The 23,730-nt window shown below is 38.7% G+C and overlaps 2 protein-coding genes across 11 annotated transcripts in view; one reads left to right on the top strand and one right to left on the bottom strand.

The window, feature by feature from the left end:
• Positions 1 to 43: 43 nt before the first annotated feature.
• AP4S1 (adaptor related protein complex 4 subunit sigma 1) lies at positions 44 to 23,730 on the bottom strand. Of its 4 annotated transcripts, none has more exons than XM_067296695.1 (6): positions 23,642 to 23,730; positions 14,671 to 14,864; positions 13,170 to 13,256; positions 12,019 to 12,087; positions 8,862 to 8,873; positions 44 to 973 (listed from the first exon to the last, which is right to left on the bottom strand). In XM_067296695.1, exons 2-6 carry the CDS (start codon positions 14,806 to 14,808, stop codon positions 845 to 847), a joined length of 435 nt encoding a protein of 144 aa, XP_067152796.1. In that variant the 5' UTR covers positions 14,809 to 14,864; positions 23,642 to 23,730; the 3' UTR covers positions 44 to 844. The 4 variants fall into 4 exon arrangements, with proteins under 4 accessions (XP_067152796.1, XP_067152794.1, XP_067152797.1 ...); XM_067296693.1 differs by lacking the exon at positions 23,642 to 23,730 and adding an exon at positions 22,883 to 22,971; XM_067296696.1 differs by lacking the exon at positions 23,642 to 23,730 and adding an exon at positions 22,437 to 22,584.
• STRN3 (striatin 3) overlaps positions 23,155 to 23,730 on the top strand; it is a 65,561-nt gene continuing 64,985 nt past the window's right edge. For 6 of the 7 annotated variants that reach the window (XR_010884179.1, XR_010884178.1, XM_067296689.1 and 3 more), the window contains exon 1: positions 23,155 to 23,548. Coding sequence is in view for 5 of the 7 variants with exons in the window: in XM_067296689.1 (XP_067152790.1) it covers positions 23,228 to 23,548 (321 nt within the window). In the remaining 2 variants the exon portion in view is untranslated. The remainder of the gene's footprint in view (positions 23,549 to 23,730) is intronic. The other variant, XM_067296690.1, reaches the window with a different exon arrangement.

Here is a 23,730-nt window from a genome sequence, read left to right as displayed (position 1 = left end):
CCAGAAGGAAGATGTGATTTGGTACTTTTTTGTTAGTGAGAAACTTTCATATCTTTGCTATGCATCTTTTGTAGAGTTTATAATCATAATACGTGGATAGAGAATCTATGAGTGGAAAAAAAACACACTACTATGCCAAGATAGAAAAGATTTTGTGTAATTTATGGAGCCAATATGTGTATGGTAAAAGATAATCAATCCTTTGATTTTTATTATTTTTTTTATTAAAGTTATAATACTATAAGTGCCAAATACTTCTAGTTACAACTTCCACAGTGTGCAGGAATCTTAAATACATCTATGCTTCTGTTATTTACATTTCTTTCATAACCATGACTTCTGTGGAAAAGGAAATGAAATCAGCTTTTTGTTGAAGGCTGAATCTAGTTTAAAAGTAGTCATTAAAAGTTACAGAAATTTAATTTACAGTTGTATGAAAATAAAAATTCAGGCTGGTGCTTTAAAGGAAGGATTGAAACTCAGTTTGAAACTGTATTTCTGTATTTTCTCTCTTCTCCTAAGTCTGGCACAATGCTACATAATACAAAGTGATACCTAGACAGTAATGTGCAAGTCTCCATTATTTTATCCTCAGTGAATTAAAAAAAAAAAAAATTGGCTGTTTTAGAAAGGCTTTACTGTCTCATTAGAAAGCTGCAAATTAAGATTCCATTTTATGTTTAGCTATATCTTTCCATTGGGTAGGTAGGGTAATAAGCAGAATATTTTCCAAGAAGTTTGAATATTGCATGAGTTGGTCTTATGAAATCAGAAAATTGCTGTGGGCATGGTCTTGATGGTTTCACTATCTTTCATAAAACACTTTAGTCAGTCGTGTATCTTGCTAATTTTCTGCCACTTTGTCAAGCACAAACAGAGGGGCAAGAATTCTGTTTCTGTTTGTTTCCACGATGCAACCATTTAACACCATTTCATCCAAAATGACGTGCACTCTGTCCAAATTGAACATTATCTAGAAACATTTCAAGTTAAGTATATTTTGAACAGCATGAAGATAATTCAGAGAAAATCTTAGCCATCTTAGTCCTTGTCTTTCTTTGATTAAAATTTCTAAATTCTAGTTTGTTTGGCTGTTTGTTTTACTAGCACTAACAGACAGTTCAGCTGATCTGTTTTCTCCTGGCCACAGCGATGTCTAAAATTTCTAGTAGAGAAGATAAAGCACCAACAATGTTGCATCCTGGAAGATTATCATATGGTAGTAAAAGAAAGGTAAACTTGAACTTAGATATGGATGGTTAATTTACTATCATCTGGTACTATTTACTGCTTGAATATAAAATACTGTTATCAAGGGACAACAAACTTGAATGTGAAGATGCAAATATAATGCATTTCTTCTAAATAAAATTGTTGGTCATTTGTCAGCAAATTACTAAAATCTCATTCTTATATGTAATTTTTCTTACCCTAAGTTACTGATCGTATATATTTGACCTGCTTGAAAATAGCGAATCAGCTGATATGAAAGAGCTGATGCATTAATCTAATAATAAATCTCATAAAGGAGAGTAAAAGTAAATAAATGGTTAATTTACTTTGGGTAAAGATGACTGGCTCGGACTCTTCTTTTAAAATGTCATATTAGACATGCTGCCTGTCTTATGTTAAAAGCTGTAGAGTACCTATGCCAAGTTCCTCCTCAGCCTGGGGAGTTCCAAATCCACATTTCTCAGTAGGCAAGTTTAGCTGGGATGGTGGCAACTGCATCTGCTGCCTTCTATCTAAGATTGTTCTGCTGGATGTAAAATTGAGTATGATGCTTTAGCCTAGTGATGAAGGAAGCCGAAGTTTTTGCCCCTATCTTGGTGACTGCTTCTGCTGCAATATATTAAAGCAACAAGAGGGGTATAAAATATCCCATATCAGCCTTGTCTGTTGCCTGATGGGTAAGGCACTCTTCTAGGAGATGAGAAGTATAGTTTGAACTTGTTCAGGCTGAAGTGTGGAGCGAAGGTGAACTTGTATCTTCAAATTAATGGACAAAGAATTCAGCTAGTAGGGTGCTACACAAGATACCATTTGCCATGAGTTCTCTGGGCTGAACTCAGGGCTGCTAGATGCGTGTGCAGTGGGGTAAGCAGCTGTATAAGATTTAGCTGCTCCAATAAATGTGTTTTGCTTGGCCAAGAGCAAATATGTCTAGGTATGTGTGACAGCAGAATTTAAGCCCCAAACTAACTTTACTAGTTAAAATTAAGTAAAGAAGAGAAGGGTCTTTGGTATGTACACAATTCATCAGAGAGTTTCCACTTTGCTGGCCTAAACCTATGCATCTAGTTCTAAGTAAGTTGCATTTTAAATACCAGACTGCTTTCTGAATTTGGCCATAGGCCTAAATTGCTTCTAAAAATCAGATTCAGGCCCTCCAATACTGGTGAACAGCATTGTCCTAAAAGCTATAATAATGGCAGTTTCTGTGGTTATAGAGACAGAAGTAGCTCTTTTACTTTGCTTGGCAGATTAAAGACTTAAGACAAAATTCTTCTAATATTACACTTTTCAAGTAAATCACAGTCTTTACAGAACTATTTTTTAAACCGAGATGTTAGAGGCTTTTCTATTATAGTAATGTGAGAATTTTTAGAAAGACACTTCTATTCCTATTTAGTTGAGCGATGACACAGTGCTCTATAATAGGCAAGCGGATGTGTTACCAAAGTTAGATAACCTTCTGTTCAGGTTTCAACAAGTTTAAAAACCAGCAGGAGTGGCTTTATCCTTCTGCAGTCTGCCAACCTAAGTGATTCACAGTGCTACAGTTCCCACAGAGGAGCAGCAAGACTGCTTTCCTCTGCCCCTCCAGGCTTTCCTCTCCCTTCAAGAATTCAGAGATTCTAAAACTTACAAGATTGCTGCCTTATCACTGTTTCTAGTTGTTACAAACTAGCACTCCAGCCTTATTTTCCTGCATCACCTTGTTTGAGAAAACACTTTGAACATTTGACTGCTCTTTGCCCTGTTGCATTCCCTAAAGAGCTGGTATCATATCTAAAGAAAACTGCACACACATCATTAGGTATCCTGTGGCTGTTCCACTCAACCCAGTATGGTTAAATGAGATGTCACTTTATTTTAGGACCATTCCAGTTTATTTCAAAATTGACCTACTGTTACAGGAAATTTAGTGGTGTGATTTCTCTGTCCATCTGTAACCCGTTAATCTTGCACTGCCCAGCCATCTTTCTGGAAGCAATGATTTCACCTGCAGCTTGAATGTGGATACTAACTCACCATTCTGGAAAGATCTCTCATCTTAATTTTGGAAAGTCTCAAAGGATTGTTAACCCTCTCCCCTGAACCAAACATCCTTGTTCAGTTCCGTTCCCACCTCACTTTCCCATGCTGTTCTTGGTAAACATTCAGACTTGCACAGTGAGCAATCTTGGCTCTTTTTTCTCCTCCTCTAAGTCTTGTGACTGTCCTCTACTGTTGCATCCTGTCATAAAACACCACTTAGCCATGCAAGTCTGAATGCCCTGCCCAGTGAGGGTCATCTGTCTCTGATCCTCAGCAAGATTCATTCTCCCCATCTGTCACATGTTTGGCAAGTAACCCCAAATTTCAGGGTTTAAAGTCCTGAAGTCATAGATCCACACCCAGCTGAAGAGCAGCAGATCAAACCAGTCAGAGCAACTGGCAAGAGGAGGAAAAACTATATATATATATATATGTATGTATGGTGTGTGCACTGACATGTACACTGCCCCGAGCTCTCATTAAAGGTTCTGCTTCCAGTAAGAATCCTGCCTGCCTGGCTGCCACTAGGGGACTTTCCTTAGATCTGTGCAGTCAGAGGTTAACAGGCATTTTTTAAACAAGTATGCAGAAGAAAACTTATATTCATCTTTGCATCTCTATAAATGCATTACTCATAAGGCTCAGCTTCTGCATAGGCTGAAAATTTACTATATTCTTTGGCTTATGGATTTCAACCAATGCTATTCTGGCTGTGTACCTGGCACCTACGGAAATTGATATTTAAACCTTATGCTGGTGTTTAGTGACCTAAGGAGCTGCCCCTATTAAGGAAATAGTGATGCTTTTCTACTCTCACAAATAGGTTTTACAGCATGCACACACAAAAAGGAGCTAAAGATGATACACTGTCTTGTGTCTCCTTCCCTGAAACATCATATAGGCAGATAGTTGAGAGGGGTGGAGAAGGAAGAGAGCAGGAAAGGAGTAAAAAGGCATATTCAAGACTTGTGACATACACCTTCTTCATATAGGGACATTTTAAGATATTGCAGGGTTTTCTAGGTGAGTAATTAAGGGTGTGTACAGGCTTAAGAGATGATAAGGTGCAGCCAACACTTTGTGATCAGGCAACACACCCAAGAGTACAAACAAAAGCTCTGGGGATTACAGCATGACTGAAGTGGCAGATGGTTTGTTACTGAATATACAGTCATTGCAAAACTTTGATTGCCATCCTGGTCGTAAATCTTCAACTAAAGGTTAGCTTTGCTGCTTTTTTTTTTTATCCACACTTAAGAAACCTCATGTATTCTGACTTTACTAACATTTGCTTTAAAGTAACTTCTAGCCTATCTAATGGCAGGCTAATTTTAATCACTGAAACCCATTTAATGCTTTCTGAGTGTTTTTTCCTCAAACAACTATGCTAACATTAAATAGGGGACAAATGGTACCTTCAAATTCTGTGATATTCTAGGTTATCTACTATATCTACTAGCCCCTACTTTGGAGGCAGCCAGTGGCTCCTGCTCTGGTAACTTTTGTGGTTACAGTCTTGCTGAAAATTTGAAGGCTGGCTGATTCACCTTATGTGAGTACCTCTCTTCCTACATCACAGTCCTAGAGGGAAACTTTTCCCTTAGTGAACAAGCAGTTTTAAACTAATCCTATAGGTTTCCATTTTATCCTCTTATTTTACAGTACAAATTGAAGTGTATCCTTATAAACTCTCAGTATAAATTTATCATTTGATTTTCTCATCATTACTTAAATGTGCCATATTCTGAAAGTGTTATCCCACGGGGGATAGAATACAATGACTCACAGAAGTATTTCCTGTACCAAAGCCTTTTATCTGAGAAGAGGAAGAATAAACTAGTTGCAATGGGATGTAATTTTTTTTAGATCAAGACAACACTCTTCAAATGCTTGGTTCTAGAGAACTCTGTCTTCCTCCACCCCTCCCACAACGGGAACATACATATTTGTTTCTTCCATAAACTAATAATGTGTCTTCGAGGGACCTTTACTTCACCAGTTCAAGCTATAGAAAAGTCAACTTTTAGTGATTTTAGGAACTCCCACACTTAGCAGTATATTGTTCCCTACAAAGCTGCTGTGATAACACCTTAATTTTTATAATCTTTTTTTGTCATAATCACTCCAAGAAAGTGGGTCCTACACTACCCAAGCTGTGGTTTTAGAGCTACATAAAATTCCACCTACTACTTGATCTACAAAAGCTCATCAAGTGATATTAACACACTAGGAAGCAAGATTGCCAGAACAGTTTTAGTACTTATTCATTCAACTGGCCCAACAACACGATTAAATACTTACAGTTGGTACCCTCAAGTATTTGACTGACTTACTTCCAGAATGAAAGTGGACATCTTGTATAATGGCCAGATGCTTTACAATCCACACATAAAAGCACCATTAAAAACCATGGCTCCTCAGGAGTTAAAGTAGTTACTTCATTGTAGTTACTGTGTTCGACTGTGTAGTATGCATAAGATGATAATCTTGCAATCTCTCATGCATTCTTCAGTCACGCATGCACACACCCATATGTACACATATATCTTATGTATGAATCTGTTGGGCAAGATTCAGATTGGATCTAGTCTGTGTTTTGTGCCCTAGGGCCTCTTTGTGATAGCTGATTCCAGACTCAGGCCAGGATGTAAGCTAGGATGCAGGTGGCTTGGGTGAATGAAGGTGTTGGGACTTAAATGCAAGCTTGAGTCCCACATTAACAAGCAGCTGCATTAGGAGGTTGGGAATGTTTTAAAAATCAGTGGACATGCTGCTTTAGCATGGGTTCCAGGAATAATTCAATAGTGTGACATTAAAAACTTTTAGATTTAACTGTGGTTTGCTCTGAATGGGTGAATACCCTGAATGTGATTATGCTCTATTTTTTATGTTTTTGGATTTCATATAGATTCTTACTATAATTTTCATGTTAGTAAATATTATTTTCAATATAAAATAGCTGCTATCACTTTTAAAATAAACTTCATGTGGATCTATACACAAAAATAGTATCACAGAGATAGGAAATGATGACAATCGCCAGCCAGATACTCAGTATACAAAGATTCTGTAAATAATGCTTGGTGTTTGCTGTTACAGACACTCAGATTGTACTTCCTCCATCAGATATTATGCATCCAAGCTAATTATACTGAATGTAAGAGTTAGCTAAGACTATTTGGCAAAGGAGATGGTTTAATCCCAGGTGGGGATATTATCTTACACTTTATGAAAGGCATATTGACGGATTATTGTTTGCACTGCATTAACAGCTAAGACACTTGTAGTCCAGATCCTATACTGTTCTTCTGGACCTGTTTATCTGCTATTCAAGCTGTTGTCAAAAATAAATATAATTCTGAACAGCCCACCTCATCACTATGACTCTACTTTACATTTAATGTTGAGGATGTCTCTCTTCACTTGAACTATTTTGCATATCCTCTCAGCCTATGAAAAGTTATTTTTCCTAAATGAGAGAATAATTTTGTTACACATAACACACAGAAGTAAAATGTTTTAAAACTGCTCCTAAAATGTATCATGTAAAAAAGTGCACTTCTGAATGGAAAAAATATGTACATTATATATATTGAGGAGGGCCATATCACCCATGAAGTTTTCCAAATTTGGCACAATTGAGACTTGAGAACCTTCTTTCAGGTTGTTATTATTAAATAAGATAGTGATGTACATTCCTACTTTCCAAATACTTATTTTCACATTCTCGTGCAGATGTGAACCATGTAGAAGCTGACTTTCTACAGGGAGTCACTCAGACACAGCACTGCAACAGTCTCTAGTGTTAGTGTTAGCACATACTGCTACAACTTCTCTAAACAATGCAAACTAGCAGTGTATGCAGAAGCTTGGGAGATGGGCAGAGGCTTCTCTCAGCCATTAAGTGGGCTACTAGTGATCTTGTGGATGTGCACATGCAAGCATATAACTAAAGAAAATTCCTCTCAGTATGAAACCGATGACCAGAGGCAGGCAGAATTTAGAATCATCAATACTCAAAACAAACTAAGATTAAAAAAAAACATTGTGTAAATGCATACTCGAAGTACTCTATATGGAAACATAAGGGGCCATTTTTATGTATAATAACTGCATATGACAGGTTAGTCTCTAATTCAGCAAAGCTTTTAGACAGGTACATAGTTCTAATCCTTAACTACAATAACTGAATATAAAAATGTAGTTATACAGTCATTCAGAGACTTTAAGAGTCCCTTCATGCTGAAATTTCATTATTGCTCTTTTATACTGTAAGTAAGCTTAGGAGTCTTATATCAATACAGCATTTCTTACATTTCAGGAAAGAAACACTGTGTGTGTGTGTGTGTGTGTGTGTGTATAAATAAATAAATAAATAAATAAGTTCAGTAAATGAGCCAGAGTTCTAGCATGTATATAAAAAGGAAGGATTAAAATACTTATGCGAGCAAAATTAATTAGATCATTCCATTTTGCTTTTTTCAGTAAAGAAGCGAGAATGATTACAGAATGTTTCTATATTCTCCGTATATATTAATTCTTAAATAAGGTAATTAAAATTATTTTTAAGTATGTGATTCCAGACTGACAACTGTATTTCAGGTGTATTACTGAAACCCTTTGTACCAGCAGAACCTCACATAACCAACTACATTTATAGTCATAAAACTATAAAAACTAGAAAACTGCTGATCTACAGACAGAAGGCAGTAGAAATTTGGGACTGGAAAAACTGAGGAAGAAGAAGAAGATTGAAGGACTAGGATTAGGTATCTGCTGTGAGAGAAGGGTCTTTGCACTACAGTACATTCTCCTACCTCACTTTTCTTTGCATTTTAGTATTCAGTATTGTATTTTATTTATTAATTGTGTTTAAGTATTTAGGATTGTATTTTAGCACTTACCATTTGTTTGTATTTGGTTTTATTTCAGTTTTGATTATACTTTAGCTAATAACCTTTAGATAGTACACGTGAAAATATGGCTGTATAGGGAAAAAAAAAATCAGATGTATCTGTGGCAATGGCTGTTTTCCTAAATTTCTTCCTCCTGAGCTTCTCTCTCTTTCCTCTCTGTTTTCTGACACAGATAAGTAAAATTCACCTAAACTTTCATAAAGCAAGATCCAAGTGAAAACCTAATCTTGCAATGATGCTGCCACTCTACTATTTGGACCAAGACACAGATATAATATTCACTTCTTATTATTGTAGTTTATTTCAATGTCTATTTTATTGTAAACTTAAAGAAAAAATGTAAAATCCTGAAGTAATCCTCATTTAAGCCTGAAAGTTCCCCATAAATATAACTATTCATGTCTAGATGTTGGTGTTATGTAGTTCTCTGAAAGCACATTCTGCCTGTCTTACTTTAAATGATACCAGGTTAATCTTAATGGCTGAAGATTTAAGCAGGAGACCCTCATGAATATCAGCCACATTTTCTAATGGGTGCCGAAATATTGCTACTTACTCCAGGCGCAAAATTTGTGAAACCATGACTCTGCATGTTCTTGACCGTTTGACACTCAGCACTATGAAGACAGTATGAACTGGTACACCAAAAATAAATAGATGGATTTCTGATATTGAAAAGGATACATCTAATTCACTCTGAAAGAAAAAGAAACAGACAACCATTAGTTACAGTTTGATCTTTCACCTCATAGTCATTAAACATGACACATTACTCCCTTTAGAGGATAAAGAAAGTCTTCAAAATACAGATGTAAAATTTCAGAGCTATTCAGTTTTCTGTTTTGGACTGCACAGTTCCATGTTCTAAACTGTAAGCCTCCTTTGCCTTTGATGGGTCATCTGCCTCCATAACAAAAGACAACATTCTGAAATTTTTACTTAAAAAAACCACTGAGATCACCCACGGGTAACATTTTGAATATATGCAGCGCTATCTGAATGAGCAGGTAGAAAAACAGCCTAAAACAGTAGCGCTAATCATGCCAACTCCAGCCCTATGTTCTCACTTCTTTCTTCTGCAAAAACAGGATGTTAATGCCAGCTTTACAATTTCTATAAAAATGTAGTTAAATATTTTGCTGCATATCACTTCAACAGCAAAATCTAGATATTGTATATGCCCATGGCTGTGGTAGCCAGGGCAAGGCAGGGCCCTAGGAGAGGACAGGCCTTGGACCCCTAACACTTTTTAACTATTGCTCCAGCCCAAGCAACACAATTTCCATTGTCATCATTTCCCTTCTATTCTTGGCCTGGATCTACCCCAAGTTTTAGCCGCTTAACTGAAGTGTCCGAGTTAGAAGCCCTTGTGTTCTCTCTACAGTCGACAGAAGAGAGAGGTATCTCCAACAGCTGCCTCACGAGACATGACTCACTTTCTAGAGATCCTCATCTGTCTTCACTGACCATAATGGGAGCATAGGATGACCAGACTTCTAGCTTAGGTGCCTCAGTTAAATATCTAAATTTAGAAACGCTTAATCACAGCCTCAGTGATTAAGATCCTGCACAGTCAGGGTGGAGCTTTCCTAATCTCTGCTTAAAGACAGATGCCTGTTCCCACAGAACTTCTTTATCTGCTGCTGAAGGAATTTAGGAATTTTGCCACTATGGATTCTATTTACAGTCTAACTCTGGATTTTTTGGGAGAGTTTCCACTTATAAAATTACTAATGCTACTATGGTCTAACGATGCTCTGAACAGGTGGTTCTAGTCTGCAGGCCTCTACTGAGTGATCTTGCCCATCCTTCAATTAAAAATTTTTTATCCATCACAAAAATTACACTTCAAGAGCCTGATCAATTTGAACTTACTTAATATTAAAAGGAAGTTGAAAATGGTGGAGTATATATTCTGAACAGTATGCAGAGTTCTCTCTGGGTAGCTATGACGAAAATGAAGGGGACTCATAATTAAATCTCAGAGGCAACTTTGAAAACTTGCCCCTAATTCTGTGAATGTTTGTTTTGATATCTGAATTCAAGCTCTGTAAACTTGATTAGATAAAAACAGCTTACGCGAGAATGTTTAAAACTCACAAAACTAAAAATACAGAGATGACAAAATGTCTCTCTAGAGCAGGACAGATATTCTTTTCCTTCCCACAGTTTTGTTTCTGTTATCATCATAATTTGGGATTCTGCTAAAATTCTGCAAAGTCTAATCATTTATCCATAACAGTATAGACCTAATACTTTTTTGGTCTGTGGTTTCTACCAGAAACCCCAGCTAGAATGATAGCCCTGTTATTCAGTGTTCTGCTATTTATTGTGTATATATGCCATTAAAAATAGAACCATGGAATGGTATGAGATCTCTTTAACCACTCCCCTTTTCAGTTCTCCTAGTTTTGAATCCTAACTGCTATGAATAATACCAAAATCTCTGTTATGATGAATTCAGCAAATTTCTAACAACTATCAATGTATGGATTACATACATAGTCAAGAAATGACACATACTGGGTTTAGACACATAAGAACTGCATCTATTTTTCTTCTATCTCAACTGAAGAGAAAAAAATTGAGAAATGGCTGGCAGCTATTAGCCCAGTTAGATAAATAAGATGCTAGCAAATTTTACTGTGCGTTCTTGCGCTGCAGGGATCAAATTCCATTCCTCATTATCACTGCTTATGTTGTGACTGCAATCCTAATTCTGAATTTAGTACAATAAGAAAGTGATATACTCAGTACCAACCAATTTTCAATAGGAAGGCACAGTGTTAGTTGAGATAATAGCCTAAAGCATATGCCAGGCATTCAAATGGTGAGGGGGTTAGATGACCTTATCAAGCATGCCCTTGAACTCACGCAGAAGTTCTGCCATCTCTGCTTTTCCCCTTATGTCTGCTGTAGCACTAGTATTGGGAAATCAATGTTACAAACCCTGCATACTGATCACTTGTATGTATAATTACCACTGCAATACCCTCAAGCTGATGGACTCTGGGAGAAATTCTATCCAGTCCTCTTTTATAAGAAGGATATCTAACACATTTCAATACAGCCAAACTGAAACTCTGCCTAAATATGACTTCAGCCAGATTTTTCTAACAAGATCTTTACAAATCCTATATTAAACAGCACTGGAACAATATTTAATAGCACAAGCTCTATCCAGGATTATAATGCTGCATTTTCAAACTTTGTAAAAACAAACAAAAAATCTCCCACCTGAAAGAAGAGCATCATTTTAACTGGAGCCATGTCTGATGTTGAATTCTTAACTAAATGGCTGTTTATATAACAGCTGTTTTATCAGAGCTCCACTGTTATGTGACAATAATTTGGGGAGAACAAGTACAGATTAGTTGTTGAGGTTTCATTTGTTCCATCCTTCTAAACTTGTTCAGCATGAGTGATGTCAGATCCCTGTTTAATGCTTTTACCATCTGTATCATGAATGAAGTGTATTTGGGGATGTAATGCTAAGAAATGTAAAGGAAAAATCTGAAGTAGAAAATGCCACTGGCTACTTCTAGAGTAGATGACCCAAAGAACCCCCTGAGTATAAGCATATAAAAAACACCATTTTCTAGCAAAAATATTTCTGGTATTCCTTGTCTGATGATTTATAATCCATGCGTGCTTTAACTTCTCTGAAAAGAAGTTTGAAAAATCTCCTGATACTGCTTTGTTACAGTTATAATATTCATACTAAAGTTCTCAAAATTCTGCATGAATATAAAATGTTTTTTTCCCCTTGATTTATTCCCTGAAGCAACTAAAGCTTTGAAAGAGAATAAATGCTTTGTAACAGATTCAATGTCTCACTCACCACTCTGCTGAAGTATTTGTCCAAAACCTCCACAAAATTATGAATTAGCTCATATACTGCCATCTCATTCTGAAATTAAATTAAAAACAAGTGAATATTAAATGAATGGATAGAAGATGAGATAGTATTATTTGCATTATTTTAATTTGTGATGTATGTAAATTAGAAAATAATAACAAGTACTACAATAAAGTGCACAAACTCAGGTTATCATTGCAAGAGGAGGTGTGATTACCCGGTATCTGAGGTACCAAGAGCAGGGAGAGCTCAGGAGCATAAGCTTCAGGACAGGACAGCCACATGGGTAAGCACTGCAGTCCCTACAGGATTTGTTTCGCTTGGGCTGCTGCCATTCCATTGCATCCCTTCTACTGTCACCAGTGTTAGCTAGATAAAGACAGCTAACTAGGCTATGCCTACCCATGCTGAAGCTGCATCTGCCAGCTGCAAGAGTCACACTGTGAACTGCTGCAGCAGTGTGGATAGGTTATTTTTGCATGGTATACCAAAGCCAAAAGAATTTGCTCTGAATTGCATGCCTTTATAACCCTGACTTGAAGATACTGTGAGAGTCGCCAGCTATCTTCCTCACAGCCCCGTTACGGTCTCTGGTAGTAAGCTTTAAATTCATTTCTGAGAACTGGGAATCAATGTAAATACTTCAGGCTCAGCCTGAAGTCATGAAATAACAGTACTTGTCAATTTTCACTCAGATACCTCTTCTTTTTTTTTATACAAGAAATTGTCGTCTTTCCAGCTGACAGTATGGGAATTCCTTCTTCGGCCAATGAGGTTAAGAACAGCGAGCAGTTCAGAAGTCACTGCAGATGAGACAACTGATATGGCTGTAGCGTTAACGTTTGTTGAGAAGCCCCACCTCCATTAATCAAACATAAGCTTAGAAAGCAGAATCAGTATAAGGCTTGTGAAGACTGTCTCATGATAACAGAGTTCAGTCTACTACAATAGAATGAAGTCAGACATACTGCATTTTCTTTTACACCTCTTTTTATTTAATAGCAATAAAAACAATTGTGCAATGACTCCTTGAAATTCTCTAACTGATATTGCAAAATTCCATAGTGGAAAGACTGAGTTCTTGCCTGTGAGTAATACAAACTTATATTTCAAGAGTTTATATAATTTCTTACCTCTGTCTCATTGATTCCAACGACTACAAAAAGGGCTGCATACTGTCGGTAGACCAGCTTAAAGTCCTTATACTCAATGAAAGAGCACTAGGCAGAAGCAAAAATAGTCAAACATAGTATTTTCCATTTAAGCTTAATGCATTATTAAACACATAGTGCTCAAAGGGTTGAAACCTTCATTTACACTGTAAGGCCTACAAAGGGCAATAGGTTTCCCAAGATCCCACAAACTATTTTGACTTGAAGGAAATCTAACAGCATATTTACCTATTACATAGGACTTTTCATCTGCTAATCTTAAAACACTTTTCATATGCAAGAATGAGGATATACAGAACTGAAGTAATTTGTTCAGGGTTATAACACAAGAGTTTCCCCTAAATCTTCAAATGGCAACACTTCCAAAAGAGACAACCTGAAGCTCATTTTCAGATTTAAAAAATGATAAATATTTTTATATAAATGCTAGAGTATTGGACTTCCAGACCCAGGGGGAAAACCTACATGTATTTCACAATAGGGCAGAAGCCAGTAGATGGTGCTGTTATCCATTGCTTTGTAAGTACCCTTTTTTAAATGCAACATTTTGTTCAGTCCTTGAAATGGCACTATACTGACGCTTCTTTCGGTGAAGTTTCTGTTTAAAGAAGCTCTTGAAAGCAGTATTGGGGAGGTTAATTTCTTTAGCCAGTGTCAATTCTGTGAACTCAAGTACTTTGTAGGAACTGGTATTTTTACAGAGGTTTTCTAGAATAAAGTATGTGATGACCACTGTTCAAGAACACACGTAGTTAATGAAAAATAAAGAAGCTGACTTCAGCAAAACAAACCCCAAAAACCCAGTCAGATTCCAAGTCACAGATTTCTCTTCAAATGCAAACCAATGTGCTTGACAATTCTGCTGAGTTTGGTACTCTTCTTAAAGAACCAAATACACAAGCCATGAAAATCTAACTTTCCTTTAAGAAAATTTTCAACTTTTGTGTTTTCTGACTTTCTTGCACAAAGTATGAATTTTCCTTTAAAATCAAAATGCCTAAAAGAAGGCCTAAAAAAATGCGTTTTAAAAAAATCCTACATTTTAGATCATAATTTCATGATTTGAGATCCTCTCTCATAAGTTTTTAACTCAGAGCTGCCAATACTATATTTATTACTTTCTGGCAAAGAAGCAATAATATCTATCTACAGATCACTGCCAGACAGGTAATAACAGGATAAAAGAAATTCTTCCTGGACTTCTGGGCTCCTTTGAAGAAACACATAACTCTATAAACCTCAGAAAAACTTATTTATTCAACACGGAGTAACAGATCATGTGAGTAAACACATAATCTAGAAATACAGTTTTTCTCTTCATGGGTACAAATGAAGTAATGGCCTGCAGTGGAAGCTGACATGTTTTCTTTTCAGAATTATTTACATAAAAGGTGTGAGATGCTAATGTTTTGTAACCTGGTTTAAAATAAAATGGCTAGAGAAAAAAAATACAATAACTTACCTGATCCTTTGAACGGGAGAGACAGTTTTTGATTACTTCAGCTTCCAGCATTGTCCGTTTATGAATTTCCACATGCTCATAATATCTAGAGAGTCTCGTCTGACCTTGTTTGTTTACCATAAGAAAAAATTTTATCATTTCTTGTTAATCTCAGCAGTATTTTTGAGTATAGGGTGCAGTAATTAAGAGTATTTCTGTGGAGGGAGGGAAAAAAAAAGAAAAGTATACATAGGAGTTATAAAAGATTCCTAAAAGCTGGCCAGCACAAATTCACATATGTTTCAGACTGAGCTTATTGCTAGAACATAGACCATAGAACACAGAAAAAACCCTCTGACCTTTCCACACGCATTCTACAAGTAGAACTCCAATGGCTTTTCATACAAATAATCACAAACTATGCAATAAATTACCCTTCATATTATCGGGCAATTTCATTTCTATGTAGAACGCTGTGATTTGGGGCGGGGGGGGGGAGGACTAACGATTTCTTCTTCAAAATCATAAATCTACTCACGATGTTACTCTAGCGTGCTAACTGGCTTGAGTACATCTTATTAGAAATTTACCCAATACCAAAACATAAGATTAACACAGCAGGCATTTGCTCATAAAAGCAAAATTTGTCAGGTTTTTTCATTTTTGGTGACCAAAAACTGTTTTCTCCAGTCTACTTTCCCATATTGAAGGTAAAGGTAGGTTCTGCACTTGATGAAAAGTAAGTGTGGCTCTTAGCTAATCAGAAATCTGTTCATGTTAATTACTCAAAACAGCTTAATCTCAGGCTAAATTAATATTAATCCACACAATGCCATTGAAATATAGTTGTATAATGTAAGTATGCTATATACAATGTACAATGAAAAAGGCTATTAAAGAGAGCACAGCATATATCAGAATCTGCTTGCTAAACAACTGAAATCTTTCATGTTTTGAAAAGTGTGCAAAAAAGTTAAACTGCAGAATATATTTTTTTTTAAATAAAAGTTCTGGGTTATTTTCTTTAATGCCAGAAACCAGTCACCGTAATGTTTTCCATCTGTCTCTCCATTTGGATCACAGACTTATTGGCCCATATGCTCTTGAGGTTTATGCACTGGAAATACAGCAACTACTGCAAAAGCCATTTCTTTATTCCTACTCTGAAAGTTTGTTCCTTGCCTGGTGCTTTACCAAGGTATAATGCAAATATTCTCCCCTAAGATCTGACAGCTCCTGTAAGAAAGTAAAAACTGAACAAAACATGTCAGGAAACCACAGAACAATATGGTATAGTTCTTTGTGTAAAAACAATATATCTTAATGCAGAAAAGCATTTCTGCATTAAGGGAAAACATACAAAGAACAGAATTGGTCAGAAGTCAGCAGCTTCATAGATACTTAAACATACATTTATTTTTTATAACTAGGCAAGTTGCATAGTATGAGGCAGCACCTATAAAGAACTTGGACAAACTTACATACTATTTATGGGTGATAGTTTCATGACAGTGATACAAAGAATTCCAATATATCACAATACCACTAAGTACCATTAAGTATTGCTTACTTGTGATTAATACTGGTCACTTAATTATTTTCTGAAAGAAAAGCCACTTCTATTATCGTCACCTGTATCTCAAGAAAGTGATCCCATTATCCTCAGTATATGGTGATTTACTCCATACACAAAAAAGTTTACATTTCTATACTAAATGCATCTTCACTAATTAGACCTGATACTTAGAATTCACTTCTTAACTAAATGAAGATTGATGATTTATGTATATAGTGTTATCTACAGCCTCAGAAGTATTGCCAGTAAGATACCTGAAGCCACACTAAAATTGCAACTTTAGGAGCTGAAGAACTGAAAAAATATTAATTTGAGTTTTTGCCAAATATATCTCCTATAAGAGTAAATAAGTAGAAGATGTCATTGGGGCATTTCTTATCCTTAAGAAAGTACCATATGATCTAAACAGTTTAAAAATACATGTGGGTGGGGGAGAAATCACACAGCAAATCACAAAAACAGGTTCACACAGACTTATTTCAGAAAAGCATCCTGGAAGGAAATACAACTCTTCAAAACAGGTAACATTATATCTGAAATGGGCAGAGGATGAGTATATATATTTTCTCCATTAAATCTGTGCAAGTCTTCCAAGTGGAGGAAAATATCAGAGGTTGTCCTCTAACAGGGAGAACTCTCCCCTCCCATTATCCTGCATCTGCAGGAAAACCTGTCTGTTGTTCCGTTAATTTCTCTTTCATCTGCTCCTGTCTGCGGGCACCTCCAGGGAAAGGGAGTCCCGAAGAGGAATCAATACAAATCACAACACAATCTATTTGGAATGAGGACAGTCTAACAGCTTTCTCACCTTCTGTAAACACTGTAAGGTCTCTTTATGTTGAGGACACAAATGTACATTTGTTGATTCACTCAGACAGAATAGTCATGAACAACAGTAAATACTGCTGAAAAAACTGTTGTGGTGAACACAGCTTGTTGACTGCACCCTGCACTTCAGAACCACTGGAGTTGGTTCTCTGAGAACTAGGTAATCAGGACAGAAAAAGGACCTGGAGGGATATTTATTAAGGGATCTTCACTGTCCGATGGCAGCTTAGGCGTACATTTGTGATGAAATGGGAATCTGTATGATCTTTTCTGCATTTTATGTGTGGTTATTTTTTCCTGTTCTATTTTGTATTTCTGCTTGAAGTTATAGAGTTGCAATAAGAAGAGACGTCTTACTATTTTGAGGAATGAAGAACAAAAGGTAGAACAGTGAGACGAACGAGTCATTTTCGGATGCAAAGCTTCCAAAAAGTAGTGATAACAAGGAGTGACTCCTTCCAGACCAGAATGAGGTACTCTCCCCGAGACCAACCTTGTGAGCAAAAGAAACCTAAACCCTGAAAGGTCCTAGGAAAAGGGTAGCAGTCTGAAAGAGGACCAACCTAAGAAATGCTGCCCATTGTTTTTAATGAAAAACTAGCAAGCTAAGAGACCAAGAGCGTGTTGTTCCTCCCAACTGCAAATTGCGTCTGTCTGAGCAACAAAGATAATGAGAAAGACATACACATTTTTTCTTTTTTATTTCTTAGGTTTCTGCTTCGTCTTTGTGTTTGGTACTGCTGACATATGAATTAATAGTCCTTTGTTTTGAGCAAGTTGGTTCTAAGCTATTTTAATAATTTAGTCATGTGTGGTACTCAGGAGCGTAACCAAAGTCCTGCTCTCAGAAAGCACGCAAGTTACAAAATTCCATCGGAGAAGAGTAAAAGCCTGAGGCGTAACATGTCAGAGGATATCCAAGTGAGACCTGAGACAGGGAGGGCAGTAAAACAACTACCCTAGCAGTACTGACAGAGTTGTTGCATTCTGAGTCACCAGTAAAGCAGTATCTCACAGAAAATAGATGAAGAATCGATACATGTGGATCCCAGTGCAAAGATTGGCCCCTAATCCTAATTATTCCCTTATTAACCTAATCTTTCTACATGGTTAATCCTTTTCTAATGTTATGACTATTTTATCTGTATGTATTCTTTTGAATGCCCTAGATTGTTTTACACATGAAAATATTATGGACCAGAATTCCTTTTTAATTCTTACAAATTCTCTTACCAGAATAGATATAAAAAAATGAACCATGCTGTAATAGAGGTAGAACCATAGTAGAATTGGAATGTATAATCTGTAATTTATGTGGCAAGCGTTATTTACAACACTAGAACAGGTGATTAACATACAAAATGGAGATGTCCACTGGTATCACTAATCATTGATGTAAGTACTTTCCCACCAGGTCAAAAGATAGCTTCCAAAATTACATCCATAAATTTTGCTCACACAAATGGCAGTACAAGCACACATTTCTGTGCAGAAATACCGGAATAAATTCTCTGATTTGCATGTATAAATAAAAAAAAGATTCCAAAAAGCATGCAAGCATAGTTTTGGAAGCTGCCTTTGAGAATTACACCAGTGTTAAAAATAAAAATATTTTCAGTTTTTTATTTCCTTTAAAAATAATTCTGAAAAACTCTCCTATAGAAACAAAAGCCTATGCTTGCACAATTTAGGCAAAAAAAATAAATTATTGAGCTTTGTTTCTTTCAGCAAAGCTTATTTCTCCTCCTTTCATCTTTGCTTACAGATAGAATGTGTTAAAATGAATTTTCCATATATAAAATGTAAAGAGATCTGTGAAGTGTAGTAAACAAACAAAAAGCATATCTATGCATGATGGGTCTCCCATTCCTCCACAAAACTCTCTGTATTTTAGAAGCTACCCTTTATGATCAATAATCAGTCTCTATTTATGAAGACAGTTGTATTTCCTGTTACAATTCTTACGTGCTTTTCTGTGTCCCGCACATACCTGCATGTGTACATGCATATTCATACAAATGCAACATGAATTACTGTTTTTATGCATACAGAATCAAAAGGTTCAAGGGTGCTAGTGCAAGATACACGCCTTTCATATCTCTGCCATTATTTTACTCATTTTAGTAATGAAAAGACATTACTATCTGAAGGCTGTTTGTCAGAAATGAATAGGCATTCTCATTCCAGGTCACTGGACAACTATCTGCATCACAAATGGGCTTAGGAACAGAGGACTGGAAGGGACTATCCAGATCCTGATGGACTGTCAAGTCCAGCTCTCCCAGTCACAGGCAACCACGCATTAGAAATTTTGTCCAGAATAGCCTACAGCATTCTTCCCCACCTATGAAACACCTACAAAACTGTATGACAAAATGAAGACTCCCAAGAAGCAAAAATCAAAAGCCTCAAAAAAAAAAAAAAGAGGAATGTATTACATGTAGAGAACAGGGCATCAGTAAAAGACATAAAAATGTCTTAAAATTGCAAACTTTCCTTCAAAATGAATTACCTTTCTGAACGAGTAGCTCTCTCCTTTATTTCCTTTGCAAGAAATCTGTTCTGTAAGCATAATTTGGCATACATATCTACTACAGTGTAACTACTGTAATTTAAATATATCTTGTCACACTGTGTTTGAGATCCTACCCTCTTTAAAGTAGCTCTTGAAGATAAACATCTAGGAGAGGAACTGGTACTGTGGTTGGCTTGTGTGACTCACAGTGTAGACTGATAGACTATGCAATCTCTGATGAGTTACAATACAATGGCTTTAACTCATTCTAAACCAGCAAACAGGCTGAAGACTAAGGACCCTGGCTCATGAAGAGATATGCTTCTTGATTTTACTGCCCCCAAGCAGGCTCATCCTCCCCTGCCTGTACAGATAGCTAGAGTGTTTGTGAAACATTTACCTAACAGCTGTATTTCAAGACAAATATAAATCTGTCTGGTTTACTTCAGAATGACGAGAAACTGATGGTTCAGGAACTGCTTCCAGGACATGCCAGCTTGGTAGGCAGCAGTAACCTCATGAGACACCTCAGTGAGAGCTGTCCCTGTTTGTGAGTCACACCCCCAAACCAGTATCTGACAAGACAGTGGTGGAGACCTCTTAGAGAGGCAAAGCCTGCAATACCTGTTCTGTAGATAAAAAGGTCTTACATCTCCAACGTGGCCAACCCAGCAAATTCCACATGCAGTAAGCTCAATAAAACATAATTTTAAGTACTCCCCCAGTAGATACAAACACTTGACGTTACCTTATTTTGTCAGAGATTCCACCAATATTCATACATACTCTGATACATAGATTATTAACAAAAAACAAACAAACAAACAAAAACCAGACAACCTGAGTCTGAGACTTACATCTGGTATTACAGCTGTCATTCCAATTAGATTTCTGTCTACTGTAGAGGTAAAACCACTCTAGTCAATGTCCAAAGGTCTAGAAGAATTTTAGTTACTGTGCTATAACAAAGTTTTGCAACAATTTAGGGATCTCACTTAAAATGTAAGAGATTAAATCTAACAAGAAATGAATGACTTCTTTTTTACAAATCTGCTTCTCCAAGAATTGAAACTGAATGTTAGATAGAACTATAAGCCCATAACTTACTGCATTGTTCAGCTCAACACAAGGGTATAAATGCACATTGCACTGTTTTTCCGGATGCAGAACTGTGTTTTAATTTATGTGTGTACTAAATGTAGGACAAAATGGGTTAAACTGGAAATAGAAGTGAAGAGAAAGAAAAAAGTCTAACTGGTAGAGGCACAAGCAGGTGACAGCATGGGAACAGGTATTTTTGACATACACATTAGTCTATTAAGCTATCTGGCTATGCACTTATTGTAAAAAGATATGTAACAAATGAAGACAGCTCATGTAATCAATACTCTTACTCTTCCTATTTTTGTTCTGCCCATGGACAAGGCTTTTAAGAACAATCACATACAGTGTTATTACTTTTTATCAGTAATAGTACTTGTTTTTGTATGATAGATCTTGTTACTGTACAAAACATAGTTCATCTGAAGATGAAACACTGTCTATGTTGCTTTAAAAGAAATCACTGTGTTCAACTCCAGGATCAAGCATTTTAAAAAACGCAACCTTATTATTCCAGGGAAGTCAAGGAGGAAGGAAAGAGTAAAAAAGTTTTCCTTTGCTGCTTAGTTGTCAAAATCTTGGCTGAATATAGTAACAGAATGAAATTGCAGTAACTCCTGTATATTCAGGAACAGGGAATGTCTTAAGATTGTAACTGAAAAAGGCTAAATTTGTTGAGAAGTATTCACTTTTGGTAATGATTCAATACTGTCCTTGGACAATGAAAAAAATCTGCTGATGTGGAAAGGAGTTGAATTTAGATAGGCTAATCTGTGTGGAATCAGGAAGACTGCAGGATTAAATTTTAGTAGGAAATGATTCAGTGGAAAAGACAGCTAGGAATGGGTAAAACAACTGAAATATCAGAATGTACCCGAGGAGAGATTAGTAGAGAAACACCAATACTTGATGAGACAAGTAGTATTTATTTTTCAGTAATTAATACAATTCTAGATCTATCTAGAGTGAGCCTTGTTTAGGAAACTATCCGTATTCTTACTGAATGAGTACAGTACATAGACATTTGCAAGAGAGGCAAAATAAAATCCATCTTACTTAAAATGGGTGACCTGCAAGTCATTTCAAATAGGAGGTGATAAATGACTTATAAATACTGCATTTCAGAGTAATAATTTGTAACCAAAATAATTTGACCTTATCTGTACTACAGCAATCAATGGAGCATTTGCTATCACTGATAAAGCTAACCAGGTGAAACAAACAAGTAGCGCCTTGAAAAAATCTCCCTTTTCTCCTAGTCTTTTCCACATGAGGAAAGGAGACATGCACTTTCCCTCCCATCAAGGGACACAGAAAAACATTACACAAATCCCTCATCACTCAGTGAGATACTTCAAAAATGACCATTCATTAAAAACGATCAGGCAACCTCCCCAGACGTACCACGAATTTAAGAAACCTATTCGAAAGTTCCCTACTTGTGAGGTAAATTAAATGTACCATTAAATTACACTGAATTTTAAGGACTTAAACTCTTCAGCCTCCCATGTGCTTTTCTGCACATCAGTCTGAACAGCGGAGCAGTGCGCCGGCAGGCCCGGCCAGGCCCTCGGGCCCGCCGTGCCAAGGCCCTACCACCACCCGGCTCCCCCAGGCTGCCAGTAAATACCTGCTCAGAAAAGCAAAACGGCATCTTGGGCCTCGCACACCCAGCTTTATTTCTTATAAAATAAAAGCGATGAGCTAAGGCCCACAGCATAGCTAATGGCCAAAACGAGAATTATTTCTACAAACTCTTCTAATTACTTTTTAAACTCCCCGAGTACGGAGCTTCCAACATTTGGCGGGGCTGCGTCCCGGCATGACGTTACTGCCAAAACTTAGGCAAACGCGACTTTCACAGCCTTCCTGCAATCCCGCTGCTGCCGTCGCTGCTCGGGGGAGAGCGGGGACAGCGAAGAGCGGCGGCGCGGCCGCTCCCCGGGCACAGCGGCCGCCAGCCCGGGCACCATCTTAACCCGCGCCGCGCCGCGCCGCGCGGGGCGGCCTGAAGGGGCATAGGAGGCAAACAAGGGCCACTGCCCGAGTGACTACTCTTGGCAGCGTGTCACCGGCTAAGCCCTGGGCGCGACCTGTCCCGCGGTGCGGAGCGAGGGGCAGGAGCCGCCTCCGCGCCCTCAGAAGGGAGCGGCACCGCCGCCGCCCCGCTCCCACCTCAGCGCGCTCCCCCGCCCCTCGGGCACGGCGCTTACCTCCCTGGCAGGCGTCCGCGCATGCGCCCGCACAGCACAACGGCCGTGACCGGCCGCGAGAGGGAAGACGGGCGAGCGAGGGAAACGGCTTCCCGGCATCCCCCGCGCGCCGCCCCGCTCCCCCCCGCCCGGCCGCAGGTGGGTGGGCCGATGGCTCGGCGGCTGTAATGGCGGCTGGTGGCGGCTCGGCGCTGCTCTGACACCCGGATACTGCTCGGCGCGGCCCCCTCCGCCCGCTCCCGGCCCGCCCCCCCCCCTCCCCGCCCCAGCCAGCTCCGCTCCCCCCTCCCTGGCCCCTGCTCCAGGCCCCCGCCGCGGGACGAGGAGGAGGGCTCCCCGCAGACAATGGACGAGCACCCCGGAGCCGGAGGAGGCGGTGGGATGGCGGCCGCCCCGAGGCCGCAGCAGCCGCCGCCGCAGGCGGGGGGGAACATGAACCTGCAGTCGGGTGGGGGCTGCGTGGGGGTCGGCGGAGGAGGAGGAGGAGGGCAACAGCAGCAGCCGCAGGGCCCCGCGGCCCCGGCGGGCCAGGAGGCGGCGGGCCCCGCCGAGTTGTCCCGGCCCCAGCACTACACCATCCCGGGGATCCTGCACTACATCCAGCACGAGTGGGCCCGCTTCGAGATGGAGAGGGCGCACTGGGAGGTGGAGCGGGCCGAGCTGCAGGTACGGGGGCGAGGGCGGGCTCTGCGGGAAGTGAGGCGCGGGCGCCCGGCGGCCGGGGCGGCCGTGAGAGGGCCCCTCGGCTCGGGGCGGTACCTGGGCGAGGTCCGGCGGGCGAAGCGGCGTCGCCGGTCGGCCGGGCTGGCGGAGGCGCAGCCCCTCACGGCCTGAGCGGGGTTCCTTTC

This window comes from Apteryx mantelli, chromosome 4 (genome assembly GCF_036417845.1).
Source record: "Apteryx mantelli isolate bAptMan1 chromosome 4, bAptMan1.hap1, whole genome shotgun sequence".
Taxonomy (NCBI): domain Eukaryota; kingdom Metazoa; phylum Chordata; class Aves; order Apterygiformes; family Apterygidae; genus Apteryx; species Apteryx mantelli.
The sequence above is the reverse complement of the archived record's forward strand: the minus strand, read 5'-3'. Positions and strand labels throughout refer to the sequence as shown.

What these genes read in the sequence shown, in the direction of transcription:
- AP4S1 (XM_067296695.1), bottom strand. Translation starts at nt 14,808, where the DNA reads ATGATAAAATTTTTTCTTATGGTAAACAAACAAGGTCAGACGAGACTC. An exon ending in TCTCCCGTTCAAAGGATCAG is followed by an intron (nt 13,257 to 14,670) that starts GTAAGTTATTGT and finishes GCTTCTGCCTAG; the next exon opens with TGCTCTTTCATTGAGTATAA. An exon ending in TTGGAATCAATGAGACAGAG is followed by an intron (nt 12,088 to 13,169) that starts GTAAGAAATTAT and finishes ATTTAATTTCAG; the next exon opens with AATGAGATGGCAGTATATGA.